The sequence below is a fragment of the Zea mays genome, chromosome 5 (genome assembly GCF_902167145.1).
Source record: "Zea mays cultivar B73 chromosome 5, Zm-B73-REFERENCE-NAM-5.0, whole genome shotgun sequence".
NCBI classification, from domain to species: domain Eukaryota; kingdom Viridiplantae; phylum Streptophyta; class Magnoliopsida; order Poales; family Poaceae; genus Zea; species Zea mays.
This window is the reverse complement of record NC_050100.1, coordinates 27,241,605-27,257,768: the sequence shown is the minus strand read 5'-3', so window position 1 is coordinate 27,257,768 and position 16,164 is coordinate 27,241,605. Positions and strand designations below refer to the sequence as shown.

Here is a 16,164-nt window from a genome sequence, read left to right as displayed (position 1 = left end):
ACCCCGCTGTGGAGGCCCCTCGTCGTCAGGAATATCCCCCCAGGGCCGCGGAAATGGAGCTCTCGGTAGGGGTCGGGGGCGTGCGCAGCCGCCGCACCGATTCTACTGCCTCTTCCATGGCGAAGACTGCGCCCACCAAACCAAAGACTGCCTAGAAACGAAGGCCACCAAAGACAGGATGGCACGGGCGCAGCCAGCCGACAACCCCATAGTTGTCGCGCACACTTATCAGCAACCCCCTCCACCATATATCCACGCCCCCGCCCCGCATCCACCGCACCACGCTTACCAACATCATCAGGAAGTACAAATCGTACCTCCCCCACCCCCACCACCACACCAGCAACATCAAAACATCCCCCACGCCCCGAAGCAGGAAGACTTCGCCGATCAGCCGTATTGCGGAGTCATTCACATGATAACTGGGGGGTCCAGCACTGACTTCGACACAAAGCGGCAGAAGTGGGACCACTACCGAAGCATCAACCACGTCGCCATCACTGGCCCAGTCGTGCAGACAAAGTGGTCCCACATACCGCTAACCTTCGACGCACGAGACGTCGACCTGCGCAGCGCCCCCCACAGCGACGTCATGGTTATCAATTGCAGCGTGGTAGGCTGGGACCTGCACAAAGTCCTAGTCGACAATGGCAGTCAGGCGGACATCATCTTCCTCCACGCCTTCGATCGCATGGGCATAAGCCACAGCCTGCTCAAGCCTTCGGATAATCCGTTGTATGGCTTCGGCGGCAAGGGCACCTTTCCTGTCGGCAAAATAGAGCTGCCTCTCTCCTTCGGTGTAGCACCCAATGCCCGAAGTGAGCAAGTGACCTTTGATATTGTGGATATGGTATATCCGTACAACGCCATCATGGGCCGGGGCTCCATCAATAAGTTCGAAGCAGCCATTCACGGACTGTACCTATGTATGAAGATACCAGGTCCATTAGGCGTTATTACGGTCTTCGGCAATCAACAGACTGCGCGCAACATAGAGCGGGACTTCGTGCCCGGTCAGAGAAACGTGCACTGCCTCACGGCCCAGCGCGAGGTCCCCGCGCCCGCCAGCCCAACCGATAAACAGCACGACAAGGCACAGCTGCAGAGCAACGACGGGACCAAGACTGTCCCCCTCGACCAGGCCATGCCCAAGCAGACAGTCACTATCAGCGAAGACCTCACTTAGCATGAAGAGGAGCAGCTCCTCTGCTGCCTGTCCAAGAACAAAGATGTCTTCGCCTGGTCAGCCCTCGACCTAGTCGGGGTTAGCCGATCCATAATTGAGCACAGCTTGGGAATCGACCCTTCGGTGAGGCCGAAAAAACAGCGGCTTCGCAAGATGTCCGATGAGAAGACAGAGGCCGCCAAGGCAGAAGTGCACCGCCTTCTGGAAGCCAAATTCATCGAGCCGGTGGCTTACCCCACGTGGCTCTCCAATGTCGTGATGGTGCAGAAAAAGAGCGGGAAGTGGCGAATGTGCATCGACTTCACCAGTCTCAATAAGGCCTGCCCAAAGGACAACTTCCCGTTGCCGCGGATCGACAAAATAGTCGATAGCGCGGCCGGATGCGAAGTCATGTCACTCCTCGACTGCTTCTCCGGTTACCACTAGATATACATGAAGGAGGAAGACAAGGCCAGCACCAGTTTTATAACACCCTTCGGCACATATTGCTTCATCAGAATGCCGGAGGGACTCAAGAACGCCGGGTCCACCTTCTCTAGGCTTACCAAGATAGTGCTCGAAGGGCAAGTTGGCAAAAATATATTCACATATGTGGACGACATCGTCGTCGCCAGCAAGAGCAAGGCGGACCATCTCACTGACCTCGCCGAGACATTCGCGAACATGCGAGACGCACGACTCCGCCTAAACCTGGAAAAGTGCGTCTTCAGCGTTCGCCAAGGCAAAATATTGGGCTACCTGGTATCACACCGCGGCATCGAGGCCAACCCAACCAAAATTCAAGCCATCATAAACATGACGCCTCCGCAGTCCGCCAGAGATGTCCAGCGCTTGACGGGGAGATTGGCCGCCCTTAACAGATTCATCTCCAGGTCCGCTGAGCGAAGTCTCCCTTTCCTCAAAACTCTCCGTGGCGCAAAAGACTTCGCTTGGGGACCGGAGCAGGCAGCGGCCTTCGCCTCACTAAAACAGTACCTGATGGAATTGGTCGTTCTTACGAGCCCCGACTCTTCGCTACCATTGTTGCTTTACGTCGCAGCTTCGCCGCACGCGGTCAGTGCAGCACTGGTTTAGGAGCAGACAACAGAGGGCGTGATCAGGCAGTGCCCAGTATATTATGTCTCCGAGGTGCTCACACCGTCAAAGTGTAACATGACGGAGCTCGAAAAGATTGCATATGCAGTTGTCATGTCTTCGCGCAAATTGCGCCACTATTTTGAAGCATTCAAGGTCCGCGTCACCTCAGATAGGGGACTCGGCGAATTATTCAGAAACCCGGAGGCATCGGTGCGGATCGCCAAATGGGCGGCCGAGCTCTCCGGCTACCACATCACTTTAGAGCCCAGGACAGCGATCAAGTCACAAGTCCTAGCAGACTTCGTCGTCGACTGGACCGGACCAATAACACAGCCGGAGCCGTCCGTAGAGAAGATTTGGACAATCCACTGCGACGGCGCTTGGTGCCATGCGGGGGCAGGCGCTGCTGCAGTCATCACCTCACTCGCCGGGGTCAAGCACAGATACGCGACACGCTTAAGCTTCGCTCTGGAATCTGACAGATGCACAAACAACATCGCAGAATATGAAGCTGTCATCCTCGGCCTCCGCAAATTAAGAGCCCTCGGCGTCACCACCTGCATAGTCCGAACAGACTCTAGGGTAGTCGCCGGCCAAGTCGAGAAAGACTATGCAGCAAAGGACCCCGCACTTATGCAGTACCTCGCGGCCATCCGAAGCCTCGAGAAACAATTCAAGGGATTCACTTTGCAGCATATGGACCGAGCCAAGAATGAAGAAGCTGACGCATTGGCCAAGGCAGCCGCCAGGGGCGAAGCCCTACCCTCCGACGTGTTTTATCACGTCATCGGAACGCCAGCCGTCCGCAGTCCCGAAGGGCTCCAAATAACCAACGACAGCGAGGGCCAACGCATGATCAACCTTATCATGACCGAGGACTGGCGGGCGCCAATAACCCTGTACCTCCAAGGGTACTATCATCCAGTCGACAGCAACGAGGCCAAGCGCCTCCACCACCGAAGCCGGGACTTTGCATTGATCGAGGGCCAACTATACAAAAAGGGGGTCAGCCAGCCGATGCTTAAGTGCGTCACCGAGACCGAGGGCATTCAAATCCTGCGAGAAGTCCACAGGGGGACCTGCGGCTCCCACGCAGGCCCCAGGGCCCTAGCGGAAAAGGTGATACGCCAAGGCTTCTACTGGCCCGCCGTTATCTGTGCCGCAAATCGGGTTGTCAGATCCTGCGAAGCCTGTCAGAAATTTTCCCCACGATCGGGACGCCCCTCGCAGTTCACGAAGCTGATTGCCCACACATGGCCCCTTCAGCGCTAGGGCCTAGACATCGTCGGGCCCCTGCCCACGGCTCAGGGGAACCTCAAGTTCACCTTTGTAGCCGTTGAATACTTCACCAAATGGATTGAAGCGAGGGCAGTCTCCACCATTACATCAAAGACGGCCCAGAAATTTTTCTGGCAAAATATTGTTTGCCGCTTCGGAGTACCGTCCGAACTAACAGTCGACAACGACAAGCAGTTTGACAACCAAGACTTCAAGAATTTTTGCTTCTCCATCGACACCAAGCTTGCCTTCGCTTCAGTCTATCACCCGCAGTCCAACGGAGTTGTGGAACGCGCCAATGGAAAAAATCTTCACAGCCGTCAAAAAGATGCTCCTCGACGAAAAAAAGGGCAAGTGGGACGATTTGTTACCCGAGGCGGTCTGGGCACTAATCACGACTGAGTGCAGGGCGACCGGGTTCACTCCTTTCCGCCTTTTATACGGATCGGAGGCTATGACCCCACAAGAAATAAAACATGGGTCCCCGTGAACAGTTCCTTCAGCCGTCCCCGACGTGGACGAGGCCACTTCAAAGGATCTCATCGATGGAGATCGAGTCTTCGCCCTACAAGCACTAAACAAATACCAAGCCCAGACAAAAGCATGGCGCGACCATGCAGTCATCCCAAGGGAATTCAACGAAGGGGACCTCGTACTCGTCCGAACAGCTCGGACAGAGTCTAGGGGCAAGCTGGAGCCCAGGTGGGAGGGCCCCTTCATAGTCAAGACGAAAGCTTCCCCCAGCGCTTACAGGCTCACAACGCCAAACGACGAAGACCTGGAACACTCCTGAAACATCGACAACCTCCGCAAATTTTTTGTTTGACTCATCAGGGCTGATTAGCCCTTGTAATTCGCAAAAACAATCTTATTCTGGCCCGCACTCTTTTCCTCCCGGGGGGTGAGGTTTTTAACGAGGCGGAGCCATGTAATATACAAGTGAAAAATCCCCCGCAAAAACATGCGTCGAAAAAAAGACCGCGACGACGGTCTTCGACATTCGACCAATACGAAGTCATCGTGAGGCTCAGCGCTAGCCACCCTCGCGTGCGACAACTCCATGCAGAAGTCGCCTAAGGGTGCAGCCAGATTAGCACAACAAGTGCGAAAAATCGAGGTCTACCGCAAAGACTCACCGTGCAGAAGTCGCCTAAGGGTGCAGCCGGACTAGCACAACAAGTGTGAAAAATCGAAGTCTACCGCAAAGACTCACCGTGCAGAAGTCGCCTAAGGGTGCAGCCGGACTAGCACGATAAGTGCGAAAAATCAAAGTCTACCGCAAAGACTCACCGTGCAGAAGTCGCCTAAGGGTGCAGCCGGATCAGCACAACAAGTGCGAAAAAGCGAAATCTACCGCGAAGACTTACCGCGCAGAAGTCGCCTAAGGGTGCAGCCGGACTAGCACAACAAGTGCGAAAAACCGGAAACTACCGCGGAGACTATCCGTGCAGAAGTCGCCTAAGGGTGCAGCCGAACTAACACAACAAGTGCGAAAAACCGAAGTCTACCGCGGAGACTATCCGCACAAAAATCACCCACGGGCGCAGCCGGGCTAGCACAGCCGAATGTGCGAAGGCACACAACTTCATCATACAAACCATTACACATGTACAAGCGAGGGCATCTCACTCTACATCGGCTCAGCCTTCGGAATAATTCCCATCTCTCTATAGTTGAATAACATTATCCTAAGCTCCTCACCCGCAAAAAGACTTCGCAATTCCCCCTCACCTGTACTCACAGAGGCCGGCAAGGACAACAGTTCCTGCTGGCCGGCCCTACTCACGCGAAGTTGACCGCCGTCCGCCCCACTCACTCTACGCTTCGCAACCGCCCTTCGCCGCCTACGCCCAGTACTCGGACCAGACACACCTTCTGCATCCGCAGCGCACGGTGAAGCCTCTGCCGCAGCCACATCCAAGGCCGCAAAGTAGTCCAAGTCCTCATCCGACGACTCCTCAGTCCACTCGATCGAACTCCCAGAGCCACCGAAATCAGAAAACTTAGATATAGACCCATCCGATTCATTACCATCATCCACGGTCGAAGCCGCCAAAAAATTAGTAGTGGCGGTTGTGTGCGCAGGCCCAAAATCTTGAACCTGCGCAGCAACCAAAATTCAGCAACATATTCAAAATTCCCTAACTACCCACACCCGCTACGCCACCTGCGAAGACCCAGCCGTCGCGGGAGCCTCCGCTGTTGCCTCCGCTGTCACCTCCGCTGCCACCGTCGCAGGATCTTCAGCCCTCGGCGCAGCGGCTGCGGGGGCATCAGGAGTGCCTCCGGCGGTCTCTGGGGGCGGGCCTCCGCCGGCCTCAGTGGCTGCGGGGGCATCAGGAGTGCCTTCGGCAGTCTCCGGGGGCGGCTCCAGGGCGGCCTCGGACACGGCCTCCGCCGGGTTTGACTCCGGGTCAGGCAGCACGCTGTTCAACGCCCCGAAATCATCCACCCTCTCGCCGCGCGCCGCCTAAGACACAACACACAGATTCAGCAAACCCACACATAGCCCACATCCAGCAAATGTCAAACAAAAGCCAAACGTTACCTGAGCCCTCGCCGTCTCGGCCCGCTCCCTGACCACCTCTCGACCGTGCGGGCCCCACATCCGGTCGTAGATGGCTCCGGCGGACTCCTTCACTATAGGGTCTTCAACCTTGTAGATATCTCGCTCAAAATCCTCATCAGCTTGGTCGAAGACCTCAAAGTGCCGGCACCCTTCGCGAGAGAGCGCGTTCATCGCCCCCTCGCAGGTGACCAGGGAGGCATACGACATAAACCCCTCCACAATAGTGGGGAGTGCCTGCAACTCCTCCTGTATCCACTCCAAGCAACGAAGACCGCGCTCTCGGTCCGGCACTTCGAAGTCACCAGTCCGCCTCCGCACGCGCCACGGCCTCGGTCCTCTCCACACGGCTCTGCAGGGCATTGAGCCGCTCCTCCAACTGCGCGGCGCGCTCCCTGGCAAGACTGCCCTCCGCCCGCGCCAGATTGGCCTCCGCCAGCGCAGCCTGCGCCTTGGCGAGGGCCTCATTGGCCTCCCTCCTCTCCTCCACCAATTGGCGCCGGAGGTCGGTTTTTTCCCCCTCCAGCACGACCACCTTGTCCGCCAGCTTGCGGCACTTGCTGTCGGCGGTCGATTTCTCCCGGACGGCGTCGGCATGTTGCGTCCGAAGTCTCTCGACTTCAGCAGACACAACGGCCATAAGGGCCCCCGACGCCGCACGGCCGGCGAAGTCAGTCGCCTACAAAACACACATAAGACCACAGCCCCAGGGAAGCCGAAAAAAACACACATAAGAGCCGAAGTCTAGCTCAATGTACCTGACTTAGTGCCTCCTTCATCTCCTCCAGCCGGCGGGACACAGTGCCCGCCTCGTCCCACACAGCAGCAAGTGCCGGCATCTCGCCGCCAGCACTAAGAGCACCACCCTTCGCCTTTGGCAGTACGGCAGCTGCCGTGGTCGCCGCGACGGGCGGAACAACGACAATTTGACCTTCGTCCGACCCTGCGACGTATCAACAAATTTAAAAAACAAAAAAAGAGAGAAAAAGAAAGCCAAGCCAGCGTCTTACCAACAAGATAGTCGTCCACACTAATGTCGGTGGCGAAGTCGGCGACGCGCTTGCCCGGCGGCGGCAACCCTCGGGCCGACTTCACCGCCTCCGACACCCTGCCGGACGCCGATGCGGCCTTCGCAGTCTTGGAACCACCGGCGGCAGCCGTAGCCTCCGACGCCCTGCCGGATGCAGGGACGACCGACTTCGCCGCCAGCGGCGGCTGACCTCCGCCGGGGGCCGTAGCCTTCGCAGCCCCCTGCTGCCTCTTCGGCCTGGCTTCATGAAGCCTGACGACCGCCTGGCGCTTCTGCGCAGCTCCTTGGCGATCCTTGTCCATCACTGCCAACACAACAGCAGCAATATTCCGCAAGTAAGGAAACACTTTCCACTCACGAACCATGCGAGATGTAAAAAAGTCTTCGCCGGCCGCGCAGGGGATAGGAACATTCCTAGGCCACCAACCCCCGGTAACCCTCAACATCCGCGCCAAAGACTCCCGGAGCTCGGGCGAAGACATCCTTCCCCCGGGGCCGCGCATGTCCTCATCAATTCTCTAGCAAAACCATCGGAAACCCCAAGTCCTCCCATAGTTTCCTCTTCTTCGAGGATGGGGCGGCCGCCGGCGCAGGGTCGTCTCCAGACTCTACCACCGGCTTCTTCCCGAGGCGGTCCACATCGTCTTGGCCGGGATAGCCGTTATACGGCAGTCGATTCAATTCAAAAACCCTGTTCAAACGGTCATTCGACCCGCGGATATCCTAGCTACGCTGGCCCTCTGTCCTCGGCACGTATCGACCAACGATCCGCACCACCCCATCCTCCGCCTCACGCACAAAGGCGGCCGGATCGCGGCTTTGCAGATCCAGCGCGAAGGCAGGTCTTCGCACCAGCTTCCCACCATGGGAGGGCATCTGACGAGGGCACACTTTGCCCAACGCCCAGCCATGCGCCAAGGGCCATACCCCGTACGCCACAAATTCTTCAACCAAATCGCGCCCACTGCTCAGGCCGGCGGCGCACCGAAGGGCCCCTTCGTCCGCATCCTCCTCCACCACCTCAAAGGGCGGGTATGCTGAGTAAAAATGCGAACACATCTCAGACACGGGGAGCCCCTCATGGTCTTCGACGGTACCCTCCGCGACGTAAAACCAAAATTCATTCCAATTGCCCCACTTGTTGCGGGCGCAAGGGACTAACTCGACCACCTCCATCGTGGTCTTGCCGGTCTTCGGCGTAAACGTACAGGACCCAAACTGAGAAACTTCATCTCCAATCATCCTCTTCTGCCAGTGCAGGCAATAGTACTTCGCAAAGACTTCGACTGATGGCTGCCCGCCGTACGAAGTCGTCGCCCAGACATACTTCGACAGAGCCACCACGGCATTCGGAGTCAGCTGATGTATCTGAACATTAAATCTGCGCAGGACTTCTCCAACAAATCGGTGCGCAGGCAGGCGGAGACCGGCGGCGAAGAACGCCTCGAACACAACCAACTCGCCCTCCGGCTCGGGGACTTCCTCCGTCCTCGGGACACGAGCAACTCCGCCGCCAAAGTAACCCAACCGATGCATATCTTGCACGCGGACCGACGACATCCTCGACACACCAAAATCCACCGTATCGCCGGCGCGCAACTCCTCCGCCACCAAAGTACTCAGCGTCTCCTCAGACGAGGCGTCGGCCAGCGGCGAGGCGTCGGCCGGCGGCGTAGCGGCAGCAGAAGAAGAGGATGTTGGCATCGCTACGTACCGTCGGCGGCAGCGGGCGATCTGCTTCACTCGAGCCAGATCTCCGGCGAACAAGAGCAAGGAGGGCAGACGAGTAGCAGAACGGTGGAAAAGGCGGCTAGGGTTTTCACGAAGCGCGGAAAGTGAAGTTCAAAAAGCGCCGACCCCCGCCCCCTTTTATACACAGGGTGCGGCGCTTCGGGAAACCCGCAGTCCAACAATACGGTGTCAACCAACGGTCATGTCAAAAACCCCCACGGAACCACTTCGAGCGAGGGCAGCGTCTCCACCATCTAGCGACGTCTTCGGCACCAAATGACTTAGTCGAACTGGTCCCTCGGAGGGCAAATGTTGGGGCGAAGGCGAAGACGTCACCCTCCGCTCGAAGCCTTCGCCGTGGCCGTCGGTCCAACAGAGACAAGACAACGGGCGAAGACACCCTTCGCCCCGTACGACATCAGACGAAGACCTGTGACGAAGTCATCCCACCGTGCGGCCTCGTCCAGCACAGAGGCCCACGTGTGATCCAGCCCATTGTAACGGGCCCTGCGTGGCCGCCGCATGTTACGGGCCTAATTTGTAAAGGCATCCCTGTAATTACAGTCTGTAACCCTGCTTTATGGGAATATTCTGGGGATAACCTAGGTGTCTGAGGGCACATGCGTCCTTAACACAGGACGCAGGGCGCTCAGATACCTATAAATACCCCCGCACAGTGCTCGTGAGAGGCTAGGTTAACAGAGCTATTGCCATCTTGCGCGAGAACCCTGTTTACGTCACTACTCCCCCCGTTGGATCCCCTTGCAGCAGAGAGCAAGTTCCGACACACATTTTTTGAAAAAGTCTGGAAGCTTCTAGCTGATGATATACAATACAATATGCGTAGGACATTACATCTTCCCACTTATCAAATGCCCGAAGATGAAATAAAGGACCAACTGCTAGACAATCTTACCATTCTATTTAATAGATGTGGAGCAAACATACATGACTACAATTTGCCCAGAAAAACTATCTTCACAGATCCTTGCTGTGGAAATCGACTGCTTGAAGAAGAATTATCGTACAACTTTGATGAACTATCACATCTATCCCATGTTCTATATTCCAGACTCAACAAAAATCAGCTCCATGCTTTTAACTCTATTATAGACACTGTCATTGCTAATAAACCTGGATTCTTCTTTGTGTCTAGATACGGAGGCACCGGAAAAACTTTCTTATGGAATGCTATCATCACACACCTATGAGCCAATAAAAAATAGTACTAGCAGTTGCTTCCTCAGGTGTAGCATCCTTGCTTCTTCCAGGTGGCCGCACAGCACATTCACGATTCAAGATACCATGCGATCTAGATGAATCTACTACTTGCAACATAAAAAGGAGAACAATGCTAGCTGAATTAATTGAATCAACTTCTCTAATAATATGGGATGAAGCTTTCATGACACACAGATGTGCATTTGAAGCTTTAGATCGCTCCCTCCGAGATTTGCTCTACTTAAATGCATCTACATCTACCAATGCTCCTTTCGGAGGTAAAGTAATTGTCTTAGGAGGTGATCCAAGACAAATCTTGCCTGTTATAGAAGGTGGAGATCATGCACAAATTGTTAATGCTGCAATAACAAACTCACCACTTTGGTCATCAATTGTTGTTCTTCACCTCACAGAAAATATGAGGCTAGCTTCAGCAGAATTAACAAATAAGGAAAGAACTCATATTGCTGAATTCAGCAAATGGATACTAGACATTGGTGATGGTAACATACCAGCTACAGCGAAACCAGGAGAATCTGAACCTGCTTGGATAAAAATACCATCAGAATTCTTATTAATGCCAGAACACGACAACATATCAGCAATCATTGGAAGCATTTATACAAATATTATAGAGAATTTTAATGATCCTATCTACTTAGAGCAACGCGCCATCTTAACACCAACAAATGAAATTGCTGATTTAATTAATGAAAAGGTTGTGCAGTTAATTCCTGGCCATTCTAAAGAATATACAAGGAGCGATAGGATTGCACCACACTCAAACAGAAATGGAACATATGATTTACTCTATCCTATAGAGTTCCTACATTCTCTCAATGGGAACAACTTCCCACAACATAGACTAATACTAAAGGAAGGAGTTCCAATTATGTTGCTTCGAAATTTAAACCAATCCGAAGGACTCTGTAATGGTACACGACTAATTGTGACTGCATTAGGAGAAATGGTACTAGAGGCCCAGATAATAACAGGATCTCATATTTCCAAAACAGTGCTAATTCCAAGGATATCTCTAGCTCTTAAAAATACTAGGCTTCCCTTTGTTCTCGAAAGAAGACAATATCCTGTGAAGATTTGCTATGCCATGACGATCAATAAGAGCCAAGGTCAAACACTAACTCATGTGGGTGTTTACCTTAAAAAACCTGTATTCACACATGGACAATTATATGTTGCCGTCTCCCGTGTCACCTCTAAGAGTGGACTTCGAATACTAATTGAAGATGATGATGGAAAACCCACTGATGTAACAAAAAATATTGTTTATAAGGAAATATTTAGCAGGATAGCTGCTACAGCCAGCTCATAATGACTGAATGATTGACAAGCAACAACAGATCAAATATTTGAAGATAGTATATATGTACATATATATGTGTATTATATCTATACATATGTACACAAGCTTACATTAAGTTCTACAATGGCTTCTCTCAAGTATGTGCATTTAAAAGCTACACACATCTTTATTTGTTACAACGACTTATTATCTCAACTATATTTAATAGGAATGTTCTTTTACCATACTAACGATTTATAACAATTGTTACAGATCGATGGACTACACACTTCTACCAGATTTAACAGCGTATAAAAAACATGCGATAATCCAGGTCCATGTCTCGAGAAAATGGTCTTTCCATGGCGCCACTGAAAATGGTCCCTTGCAGCACATCGACATGGTCCTTTCAGATTGCAAGGTATGACACAAAATACACAAATAAAATTCTTATCCACTTTCTTAACTCATCACATTTAACTACATCAAAACACAAGCAAATCGATTATAATATTATTACTAACAAGCAAACAAATTATTAGGGTAATAGCATTTATGCTGAAATACCAGCAAATCTTGCCGAAGAAAAGGGAGTACTCATCGAAACAAATCAGATCTACGACATCAGTCGTTTTAGAGTTACTGCAGCAAAAACAGCCTACAAACCCATTGATGGTGACAAGATGATACAATTTACGACTTACACAATTATCAAGCCTGCAAGTAACCCACCACCTACATTTCCTTTATATATCTATCGATTAACTCCATTTGATGAGATTGAATCTCAGATTCAGCACAAGACCAAATTCCTAGGTAACATCAAAAATAGCTTCAGCAATTCAATTGAACTACATTTTCTCACTGCATTACTATCTATATTCTAACTACATTTTGTTTAACAGATGTTCTTGGAACTATAACCGAGGTAACTGCTTTGAAGACAGTACACATACAAGGTCAGCTCAGCCCCACTATTATTAGAGACGTAATGATAGAAGATCTAAGGTTTGTGACAAACAACTCATCCTAACTATATTTTTTACATATATGTGTGTATGTCTATGTCTTTGTGTTTACTAATATATTTCCAACATGATCTACAGCCGCAAAACTCTCAAGATCACTCTTTGGGCAAAACGAGCAACATCATTTACAATACAAGATGTGTATGACCCAGTTAGCAAAAAGCCAATTCTTGCTCTTTTTGTTGGTTGCCTACCTAAATTCTACAAAGGTAAATACCTACTGCAGCTACAAATTTTTATCACAATATACACTTCACACATCACACAAAGAAAAGATATTAGAGATTACAATTCTAAACAATACCAGGTGTTTACTTAAGTGGTGGTGCGGCTTGCCATTGGTATTTCAATCCCACAATACCTGAAGCTGAAGCGTACCAAAATAGGTAAAAAACATCAAAGTTATTTTTTTACTTATGTCACCTTCTATTCACATCACATTATAGTATAACAAAGTATTATGCTTACAGACGTGGTGGTGAAACAATTCAGCTGCACCTTCCTACACAACCGAAACATGCACTACAAACCTTCCAACCTCCAACAATAGAACATAAAACTCTGGAGCAACTCCTGACAATGAACCCATATGATTACCCAGTAAGACCAATAAAAATACTACTTCCCATTACTTAACAACTTCACTTTTGTACCACCTAACCTTTCTACTATTATCTTTTCAGGACACGGGATATGAATGCACAGTGACAATCACCAAAATAGATACATCAAACACATGGTGGTATCCATCATGCACAAAATGCGGCCGAAAAACAACTCCACATAATACAACATATTATTGTGATTGGTGTAAATGGGATGGCTACAAATTCAAGTAAGTAATCAACATCTTCAACATTCATATGGTGAATAAATTAGACATACTGACAACACTTTTTTACATAAACAATTCCATTGCTTTATAAACAAACCTAACCATGGCATATTATTATTATCCATTGTTATTTACATCACCCAACTTTATAACAACATTCTAAGCATAGATTTTTAATTGCTATCACAATGTCACTTAATGACAGATACAAGCTCAAATTTCGAGCATCAGATGCAACAGCCATGGCACAAATGTTTTGCTTTGATAACATAGCACGATATATTGTTGGCAAATCTTGCGAAGTTATCTTACGATCTACAAATGCAGCGACACCAATTCCTCCAGATTTAGCTCAGATTGTTTCACTCAAATTCACCTTTAGAGTAATACCAGATGATAGTTCTTTCAATAACCAAGACCAGGTCCCCATTGCCCTTCGCATCATCTCTATAACTACAGCGCATGGTAGACAACATGCACTACCATTGAAGCCAACCAATATCATAGAAGGTACATCAACACCACAGAACAAGTTACAACTGCAGTTAATCGAGAACTCACCATCAAATCCTTTTCAAAATTTATCCACAAGTACTCCACCAACCATACAGGTTATCATATGACCATACTCAAACAGTTTATTTTTTCCCGCTACCTAGGTAACGTATCACAACTAAATTATGTTATACAATATTTACTTTTAGGCTGCAAGGAAGCTAATATATCCACCGCTCAGTAACCCCGTCACATATCAACATACTCCCAAGTCTGATGACGAAGAAGAAATTACAGAGGTACGTCTCTTCCACTTTGTATAAAAAAATAACAACCACAAATATATTAATATATCTATTACTCCCTGTATTATGAAAATTTAGTACATTGACAAACTAATCCATATTTTCTTTCCGCAGCAGCAAACAATGAACACCAGTCAAATCAAAGGAAAAAACAGTATGCCCTCATTCGAATCTCCTCCAAAAAGGTAACTATATACCTTCTACATGTTTATCTTAGTAAGCAGCAATAAACTATATTATGATCCTCTATGAATCTGAGATATAAACATCGTATGCTAGAGAATCTTGAACAACAATAATACAACACCTTTTTTTACTCCAACCACAAAGTCTATAATAATTGAAACAATTTTGTGCATACATGGCTCAATTCAAATCATACATAACAACAGAAAAAAAATATCCGTTTGATTTCTGGTAGCAATGCAGTGAGATTTAATCGTTGCCTCCTACAAAAAGCATTGCACAATTAAATCAAAGAAATGTAGTAAAAAACATTGATAATTCGAAATTGTTCATCATCTAGAGTATTATACTCACCATTTATAGGTAACATGATCTAAATGTTAATTATACATGTATACAGTACATTCTAGTACAAATTAATAGCATTAGCATACGTAATATCATGCCATATTTAAATGAACCATTATTCCAAGTATCCACAGGTTCATATTGCATAACTGCTTTCACCGTTTGCTAACAATATATACCAACATACAGCCTAACAATATGAGTACCATACACAAATTCCATGCTGCCATAGGTACTCACAGATTACTGCACCACATAGAATCTAGGTATCAACTTAGGAATTTCTAATAAAAACACCAAATTGGACCTTCCAGAAATACTTCCCAAATTTAAAATTCATGACCATTATTATCCATCTTCCTATGTAACGCCCTGAATTTGGGGGTAGAATTTTTTCTTCTTTTCTCTCACCAAATTCGGGCGTTACTCTCTTTTCTCTTCCCTGTTTCGCTCCTTCTTCCCAATTTCAAACCAGTATAGCGACAGGTGTCCGTGTCATGTATAAACCAAAACCTAAGTGTCATGGGTGTTGCATCATGCCGAAGCACATTTCTTTGTCTGATGTTGAGTGTTCGTCTCGTTCCGTTCCGGATTTCGATTCGCGATTTAATTCCGTTTAGTGGTCGTGCACGTCGTGGGTTTTCGATCCGCGAAGTGGCCCGGCCCAATCCAGCCCGGCCCGGTCCGGCCCGGCCCTGCGCGCCCCTCGCGCCCACACCCCCCCCATGCGCCCCTCCTCTCTCTCTCTCATTTGGATCTCTTGCGCAACAACCTCCCTCTCCCTCCTCCACCTCTCTCTCCCCGTGGTGCCCTAGGAGGCGATCACCGGAATTTGGACCTCGAGGTGAGCTCCCCTCCCCTCCCCTTCTCCTCTCTCTCTCTCTCCCTCTCCCTCCTCTTCTTCCTCCCCCGCGCGCGCCCTCCCTTTCCACTGCTCGCGCACGACCCCGCCCGCCCCCCTGCCCGCACCGGCGGCCCCCGCCCCCGCTCCCCTGCTCGCCGGCGGCGCCCCCCGCCCCCTCCCCGGCCCGCGGCGGCGCCCCCCGCCCCCTCCCCGGCCCGCGGCGGCGCCCCCCGCCCCCTCCCCGGCTCGCGGCGGCGCGGCCCCGCCCGCCTCCTGCTCGCCGGCGGCGCCCCCCGCCCCCCTGCCCGCGGCGGCGATCCCGCCCGCCCCCTGCCCGCGGCCGCGACCCCGCCCCCTCCCCCTGCTCGCCGGCGCGCGGCGGCCCCCCGCCCGCCCCCTGCCCGCGGCGGCGTGCGGCCCCCGCCCCCTGCTCGCCCGGCGCGGCCCCCGGCGCGGCCCCCTGGCGGCTCGGCCCCGGCTCGGCTCCGGCGCGGCCCCTGCCCCCGGCGTGGCCTCGGCCCCTGCGCGCGTCGTTCTGGCCCTTGGCGTGGTTCGCGTGGCCTTGGCGTGGCCTCGCGCTTCCCCGTTTACCACTAGCGCGTTCCCGCGTGCGCGACCCGCGTTCGCGGTGATTATTTTTTGGTTGGTAGTCAATGTCAAACTCCGTTAGTTAGCGTGCTGCGTCGCGCGCTTCGTCGCGCGACGGATTTGTCTAATTTCAGATGCTATTT

At 51.2% G+C, this 16,164-nt stretch overlaps 1 protein-coding gene across 1 annotated transcript; it reads left to right on the top strand.

Moving 5' to 3' along the window:
- The first annotated feature begins 11,669 nt into the window (after positions 1-11,669).
- Positions 11,670-14,848, top strand: LOC103628092 (replication protein A 70 kDa DNA-binding subunit). Its single transcript, XM_008648367.2, has 10 exons — positions 11,670-11,813; positions 11,935-12,208; positions 12,298-12,400; positions 12,499-12,629; positions 12,728-12,806; positions 12,891-13,020; positions 13,104-13,255; positions 13,461-13,866; positions 13,960-14,049; positions 14,822-14,848. The coding sequence occupies exons 1-10, from the start codon at positions 11,670-11,672 to the stop codon at positions 14,846-14,848; spliced, it is 1,536 nt and encodes a 511-aa protein (XP_008646589.2).
- Positions 14,849-16,164: the final 1,316 nt, after the last annotated feature.